Source organism: Amphibalanus amphitrite, unplaced genomic scaffold (genome assembly GCF_019059575.1).
Source record: "Amphibalanus amphitrite isolate SeventyFive unplaced genomic scaffold, NRLGWU_Aamphi_draft 000060F_arrow, whole genome shotgun sequence".
Classification (NCBI taxonomy): domain Eukaryota; kingdom Metazoa; phylum Arthropoda; class Thecostraca; order Balanomorpha; family Balanidae; genus Amphibalanus; species Amphibalanus amphitrite.
This window is the reverse complement of record NW_024881556.1, coordinates 596,418-605,006: the sequence shown is the minus strand read 5'-3', so window position 1 is coordinate 605,006 and position 8,589 is coordinate 596,418. Positions and strand designations below refer to the sequence as shown.

General features: G+C 49.3%; 1 protein-coding gene across 1 annotated transcript; it reads left to right on the top strand.

Annotated features, from left to right (window-relative positions):
• The first annotated feature begins 330 nt into the window (after positions 1-330).
• Positions 331-7,381, top strand: LOC122378492. Its single transcript, XM_043359602.1, has 4 exons — positions 331-2,503; positions 5,043-5,768; positions 6,343-6,643; positions 6,818-7,381. Exons 1-3 carry the CDS (start codon positions 361-363, stop codon positions 6,636-6,638), a joined length of 3,165 nt encoding a protein of 1,054 aa, XP_043215537.1. The 5' UTR covers positions 331-360; the 3' UTR covers positions 6,639-6,643; positions 6,818-7,381.
• Positions 7,382-8,589: the final 1,208 nt, after the last annotated feature.

The following is an 8,589-nucleotide window of genomic DNA, read 5'->3' as shown; positions in this document are numbered from 1 at the left end:
TGTTTGCCACAGTATACTGTAGGGCCCAAATGCACTCCAAATTGTTATGTCTAAGTTCGTTAAAAAATGATCTAATTCCTACAAATGTACCGTTATTAAATCCTGATTCAGTCGACCTTCTCAGTGCAGGGTCAAAAGTCAACACAACGGCACGATAATTTATACCGCACTACATAGTACATATATCTACCATAGTGCTACTCCTGATTTTGCAGCCCTGCAGCGCGCCAGTCGCTGCCACTGGACGGCCACGGGCACAGAGCGTTCCGTCTTATCTGTGTTCCTGCCGGGGCCGGTATATATCTACAGCGGCGTCGGCCGACCTCAGTCAGTCCGGGAGAGTCGGAGCAGCCAGCAGCCATGTCACGACCGCAGACATATTGTGTGAGAAGAGCCGAGTGGATAAGGAATATGTATAGAGGCATTAACTGGAGAGTGAGAACTATTGTGGAGAAGTACGGATCGAGTGCACATTTAATACCGGACACTCTGCTACTGGCAGACGACCTTGTGTACAACCACTCTGCTGGGGATCAAGCCTACTGTGCCGCGTCAGAGGTAAGAAACGCTGTCCACAGACTGGTAGATGAACCGCTCATGGCGGCCCTGCAGGATATCAATGACGCCGCCGCCGCCCGATGTCGGCACTGCCAGCCCGACCAGCCCCTCAGGATAACCTCCATCAATGGATCGGGCAGCAGTGTCGAGGGTCTGTCGGACGTTATAATCGGCGGTCGAGGAACGTCGGATTTTGATCTGATGTACGAGTTTGACGGTCCCTTCAGCTGGGCGGCGCTCGGAAAGAGAGAGGAGCCGGCCGTTATTAGTTCACAGTCTGCCCCACAGCTGTGGGCCCGACCAACCAAAAACCCAGGTTTCGTGACGCTGCACTGGGTCAAGACGACAAAGTGCTGCCACGAGAAGGCACTGGAGGCACTGCCGGCACACACCATGCGCAGTCTCATGCTGAACTTTTCTCGGGGCATAAGAGACGGGCAAATCAGCACCGCCGGACCCGCGGTAAATGTCAGGACATCAGATGATCCTACAGACGGCGGTCATGACTTCGTGCCCTGTATCCTGGTGCGCGGGTGGTGGCCGGCAGAAGACCAGCTCGACGGCTGTCACCTGGAGCACGATTTTCCACCAGCGGCCGTGAGAGATGATATCCGTAATTTCGGTGTGCATCTCGTGCCGACCGGCCGGCCTGGCAGTGACACCGAGTTTATCGAGTTTCGGATTTCCTACTCACGTGCGGAGCTGGTCACCGTTCGCCACCTCGCTTCAGTCATACGAGCGGCTATCAAGGCTTTAAAAGACATAAAAGGTGTTCTGAGAAAGAACGAGGTGATGAGCGATGAGGTAAAATTGAAATCCTATTTTATAAAAACGGCGGGCCTCTGGGTGGCCCAAACCACGCCCATTGGAATTTGGAAAGGCATCGCTGACCGTGTCCACAAAATACTTGATTGGCTGGAGGAAAACTTTACCACCGGAAGACTACCCTGCTTTTTCGATCACAACATCGATGTGGCGGCTGAACTCAGCACAAAAGAGCGACAGGATATCATCGACACCATACGGCTGATAAGGGAGCATGCCACGCTCCTTCTGATGGCAGTCTGTGAGGATCCGTGGCCGGTGGATCTGCTGCTGGAGGGCGGGACGGAGCCGCTCTCAGAGCGTGAGCTGCGACTCCGTCTCGCACGGACGCTGGTCCGGAGGGCTGTGGCTGCCGGTGTCGGTTCCCGCCCCACGGCTCCGTGCTGGGAGTACTGGTGGAAACAGACCATCCCTCCGCTGCTCCGCACGGCCCCACTACTACTACAGTGGTACCACTACAGCGACTCAGGAACACACAGCCAGCAGTGTTACCTGTTCATGGCGTGGGTTGTGGTCGACCCGGCGGACCTGGTAGGCGGGACAGTGGTGACGTCACCAGTCAGCGACACCGTCACGCTGGACGTGACGCCCCTGATACAACTCCTCACCAGGTCTGACCTGGAGATCATGCTGGATGACCCGGACAGGGTGGCCACCTGGTGTAGTCAGCAGCTGCGGCGGCCGCTGGAGGAGCGGCCAGCCGGCCTGACCGCCGAGCTGGACACGCCGCGGGGCCGTGCCGAGCTGCTGCTGCGGCCTGAGCTGCTGCTGCAGGCTGTCCGCGTGAATGCGCCGGGTAAGATGGACTGGTGGCGGAGGAATGACTGGAGAGTGAAGAACGACTGGATGAGTAACTACCGACCAATGCGATCCTACCAGGTGATCCGGGTGGAGTTGGAGCAGTTCTTCAACACCAACCTTCATAGGCAGCTCCATCACAAACTGCCAGAGATGGACGCCGCGTCTGTGGCCACCACGGCCGGCCTCTGGCGCCGCCGGCTGCAGCAGCTGCTGTCCGGTGACCGGCTGCGTACGGCTTATGACGCCGTCACCGGCTGGTGGCCGGACCGATGGAAGATGACGCCGTACTGCCTGGCAGTGGACGAGGCCGACTCAGAAGGTAAGATGAAATAACGCCGACTACCGTTAGGTACTCAAAGAGTTCCATTTATATTCCATAATACCAGTGTATTTTGAGACGTGGCGGTAAAACACTAGAACGACTTAATAAAGCTCAGTGATTTGAAGGAAATTGAGATATTATTTATCTAGCGGAATATTACACCAAAAACGTTTCATATAAGCTACATGTCAATTCATCGCATTAGCATTGCATGGCACTGGCAGAGTTGGCCTGCGCTACGCTACGTTACGCACTACGTTACGCTACGTTTGCTTTTTTGGCCAAAACTACGATACCGAATTACGATACGTTATATATTGCTACGTTACTGAATAACGGTATTTGTTAATTAACGCAGCAAATTATTTTATCGTGCTACGTTATGCAATATGCCATCATCCACTACCCAGTGGAAACGGTTAGTCTCTAGTAACTAAGCCAAATACTGCGCACAATGATCGCCGGCTTTGCAGCATCGTCGGTGCGGCGGTGCCTACGCGCTACTCGCTAGATGCGCTGGACTTCCGACAGGGAATTCCGTGGGACTCCACGGTGGGAAATCCCCGGTGTCGGTCCGGCCGGAAGAAAGACTCAGTGGTATTCATATAGCAGGCGTCTCACATCCGTGTAAACGGCCGGAGGTCTGGTGACGATATGAGTAAACTGAAAAAATTATGTACTTTATACAAATACAGCTGACCTGTAATTGCTACGGAATCCATTTCGTAGTTCCTACGTTATTCTAATATTTTCCGTACTACGCTACCGAAACATCCCAATTACGCTACGAAACGGTACTGACAGCTACGGGTTACCGAAAACTTCAAAATAACGTAACGTAGGCCAACTCTGTTGCATGGTGTTTGACGTTATGTTTGAACGATCAGGCTTTCTGTTAACCAGCGCATGACTGGGGGGGGGGGGGCTCTACAGAGCCCCTCCCGTTTTTCGGCAATATCTTCTAAACCGTTTGGCGGATCAACACGAAACTTGCGGTACCTTCAGCGGCATTAATTCTCGACACCTTCTGTTAAAATTTCAACTTTCTAGCTCCCATAGTTTTACCCGAAATGACGTCAGAGTGACGTCATGCCGGCCGATTTTGATGCAAAATATTGAATTACGGCAAACGCTCTCAAGAGCTTAGTTTTAAAGCTAGATCCAATTTCTTTGCATCAGTGGGCTACAAATACAAGTAGCTATCAAACTGCTATCTCGAATTTTTGAAATTTTGAAAATTTTGATTTTTTTTTAATGACAAAAATATATTTTTTTGATTTTTTTTTTCTAAAAAAATTGATTTTTCACAAAAATCTGAATAAAGGTATGTGATAGAACACACACTGATAAACTATTCTAGCAAGTTTTAGCCCAATATCTTCAAAAATAGCCAAGTTATTAGCATTATTGTCAAAATTTTACAATTATATATTTTTCAAAACCATTTTTCAGTACGTTTTTTACATTGTACAGCAATATAAATGAAACCATTGTGTTCCTGAGCTCAAATTGCATCTGATAGGCACCTTTTTTGTAAAAAAAAAATCATTTTCAAAATTTGACCTTTTCTGACCTGAAAGTGACCTGACCTCCGGTAAATTCAGCTGAAAATGGCCTCAAATGACACAGACAACATTATTTTCGAAATCTACGAGTAAAATGAACCATAAAACATGCGTCACGTGACCGACGCATTATGTACAATTTTCGTGGCCTAGGATGACCTGGCCTTGACCTGAAAAAAATTCGAAGTTAAAGTTCGGTACCCTCAGGCTATCTAAGGCATATATCAAGGAGTGCGTAAACCAAAAATGAGCCTGATCGGACTTGTCAGCCAGCGGCCAGAGCCTAAATTGTGAACAAACAAAAATGCCGATAATTTTTACTTTGACCCGACCTGTGACGTAAATGTAATCGGTGACCTCGAGGTCAATGAAAATAGGTTTGGCGCTCGACAGTTTTTCCAGGGCTATCAGACACCGTTTGAATTTTGAATATCGGCCCAAGTAGTTTCGGAGATAGGAGGAGGGGGGGCTCTGGAGAGCCCCCCTCAGTCACTCGCGTTATGGAAAATACCCCAGTCATGCGCGGGTTAACTTAATCATAAAGCCTACACATCATATATTTTGTTTTGTTATTCAAGAAGAAAATGCCCTGTGGCAGAGCATTATGACAAAACATCTACTAACAAAATCAAATGTTTGCGTTCTGCTTGTGTTTCACCGCGATTCTCCTGACTGACCTCCCACCTGACCCCCACTGACTGACCTCCCACCTGACCCCACGGACTGACCTCCCACCTGACCCCACTGTCTGACCTCCCACCTGACACCACTGACTGACCTCCCACCTGACCCCCTGACTGACCTCCCACCTGACCCCACTGACTGACCCCGTCCCCACCCACACCTGACTCCGCAGACCGTGACCACTTACACGATAATTATCCTCCTGACCTTCCTATATGCTGCTGTTTATTGATAAATCACATTGGACCAACCAGCTCTTTAATTCCATCTGACTTTCTGTGTTCCAGACTCGGAGCAGGATGATGACGACGGAGATGCCGGTGGCGAAGAGCGGCGCGGCCCAGACGAGGAGCAGACAGCGGAGGGTCTGCCTCGCCCTCAGCGAGAGAAATGGCAGCAGCTGGAGCGACAGCACCAGCAGCTGTGGCAGGAGCTGGACCGGCGGGGCTACGAGAAGAAGAAGACTCTGAACCAGCAGCATGATGAGGAGTGCCGGAGTCTGGAGCGACGTCATGACAAAAAGTGGCGGATCATGGAAGAGCGGCACCATGACGAGCTGAAGAGGCTCCATCAACGACATGAGAGTGCTACCAGGTGCGTGGAGCTACAGAATCAGGAGCACTCGAATCAAGAGAGGCGTAGGAGACATTTGGAGCTTCTGAATCGGAGAAAGCGAAGACAGTCGGAACAGCTGGAGCGACAGCACCAGATAGAGTGGGGAGACCTGGCGCAGAAGGTCCAGAGGCAGTGGGACAAGATGAAGCGGAGACACCAAAGCGAGTCCCAAGAGTTGAAGGAGAGGTACCCGAACATCTGGACAGGGGAGGAGTTGGATCGGCTGATGGAGGAGTGCAGCAGGAGGCGTCAGCAGCTGGGGAAGGAGTTGGGGAAGGAACTGGAGGAGGAGCTGGGAAAGGAGCTGGAGAAGGAGAAGGAGTTTAAGGAGGAACCCAGGAAGAGACAGGAGAAGGACCTGGAACTGGAAGAGGAGGAGGAAGAGTCATTGGTGCGAGGTAAGATTTAAGATTCAGGGGTAAACAAAATTGTGTTGTATTTTTATATTAGAAGAGCGACCGGATAAAACTCGAACACTAACATAAACACTTCCAAAAGGATAAGTCAGTCATAAAAAATGATAAGAACGCTCGTCCAACAACGTGTTCACGTTATAAGCATTGATATTTGACTCATTTCTCGATTGCGGCAATGTCAATCTTCCTGTATCTTGTTAGTTAAAAAGATATGTTAACAGTAAAAGTACAACGTAAATAAGGAAAGCATATAGCGCCATCCTATAGTCAAGTTATCATTTAAACGTACATTGATAGGATGTATACCGTGTTACATACCGCGTTCCATGGTAATCTTAACTTCGTAAAACATATTACTGTTATACATATCATCTGAATTTATTGATCATTCCCAGTTCCGACATGTCCTAGCCGACGCGGTAGAGATCCTATCGTAGCTGACAAATTGCCGGGAGTTTCAATTATGTCTGCATCTAAAAGCAAAATACGCATCTATACACCAATCCTATACAATCAGGGTCGATGTAAACAGTACATCATGCCCTTCTGATTCCAGGCCCCAAGAACCATGAGCGGCAACAGAAGCAGCAACAACATGGCCAACAACAAAAGCAGCAGCAGCAACAACATCAAGAAGGACAACGTCAGGGGCGGCAGCCGAGCCGGAACGTTGAACACCTCAGGAACCTAATAGAGGTCACCCGAAGACACCGCCAGCAGCGTATCCAGCTTCAGGAGCGGCACAACCAGGAGCTGGAGGAGCAGAGGAGACGTCACCGGCAGGAGAGGAAGGATCTGGAGCGGCGCCTCGGCTGTCGGCGGGACAGCCGGGAGCGGCGCCACAGAAAGTGACCGACGTGAGTTGATTTTGGTGAAAATTATTCCATATTTACCTCACATAATAAGAATAAAATTCATGTTGAACGGAGTCTTGGAAGAGATGAAAAACACTAGGGATACATTATGCATGTTCCTCAGGCCTCCTGAGGCAAATATTTGCCATATCCAATCCTACTCTGTTTGTGTTTCAGGATATCAGCAGAGTCGCGGACCACCCCGAGGAGGCGCCACATACGAAGAACAAGTCGAGGGTCAGTGATTTGTGGTGCCAGAGAAGTTCAAAATGTGTCGACTGTGTAGGTATTGGAAATAGAAAATACATTGACCAATATTGTATATCATCACCGTTCCATTGAACACAGGAAATTACAAAATATATGCATAGGTGAGTGTTGGTATCATTATGTACAAAATGGCGATGTTTACGATGTTCATGACGTGTAAATAATTGTACCTTGGATGTGTATTGTGTTACAGGGTGACTTGTGTTGTGATAGAAGTACAAATTGTTGTTTGATGATGTCATTTATTGAAATGGGCTCAGTGAACACTCACTGTTGTTTTTGATACTCACTGATGTCAGTGAACACTCACTTTTATGATACATGTCTTGTGTAATGTGTATTCTTGTAAAAACTATGTAGACATTAGGAGGTGTATCGATCGGTACATACATACCAATCTGTACCGAATCAGTACATGATAACCGTTGGATGTGGTGGCCACTGGATGTAGTGTTAATATAATATTAGCCATCCACGACTCGGCCAACTGCGAAGTCAGACCGGGCCGGCCGGGCTCCACTGATAGCGCTGGTCTGCACCGCCACGTCCGGCACAGGAAGGGTGACGACAACTGAGGCCGACTGGCCAGGAAGGCCGTCAGATAGGCGGGCTGGCACCGCCGTCTCCCCTAGCCGCAGGCAGGATGGTGCGGTTGGCGTGGCGTCGGTTAGGGAAGGAGGTCTGGGGACGGGGCAGCAATCTGGAAAATACAGTCCAAGATGGAGCTGACGCGACTTGCCCCGGCCGGGTCACAAGGGACTGGTGACCTAGTTAGGTCATGAAGATTTGGGAACTTACAACAGCCCCGGTTCAGTGATGTGGAAGCGGCACCCCGAACGTGCGAACCTGAAAACTGGGTTTAAACTGCCTTTTGCACGGCACACTACAAACCGCTCTCTAACTGTATATCAAATTCGAGTGCAGTCGGTTCAGCGGTTCTTGAAATCTGGAAACCTCCTCTGGACGTGCAGCAGCATCCCAACCGTGACACATGGGAATGCAGTGCCTGGGCGCCTATACCTACACGCCAATCTTAGTGCAATCAGCACAGTAAATACCGAGACATTGCAATTGCTTCAAAACTGACCCCTCTTCGTTTCGCACGTGGCACGTGCATAAGGGGTCAACCGACAACCATATACATCCGTTTATTCCTTGGTAGAAGCAGTAAAGCTAACGTGCAAAAATTATCGCAAGTTATCGGTTTAGTGGTTGCGGAGATATTCGTGTAACCTAAGTGAAAGCGGCCTGTCGCTAATACTAAGAAATTTATGTTATTTTCCATAAGAGTTTGCTCGCTTCGCTCGCTTGTTACAAGGTATTTATTTACTTACGGAGTTTTTACCTATTATCTATGAATATATTCAAGTTAATTTTCATAAATCGTTATTCCTATTGTTTTAAAAATAGTACGCTATTCCACCTCATAAGCATCTACCACCAAACATAGGATCGTCGTCAATCTTTAATAAAGACACTTTCCAACCGACTTTCTCACGGCTTTACTGCCACGGCAGCCAGCACGGCTCAAAACGGCGCCATCCCCCGCTGGAAATTAACTAGGGACCTCAGCAAGCCGAAAACGCTCCGAGAGAAAAAAAATGGACCGGCGACCACAGGAAATCAGAGAAGGTCGCAGAATCAAAGCGCGTGGACACCACGCCTGCCGCCGGTGTTAC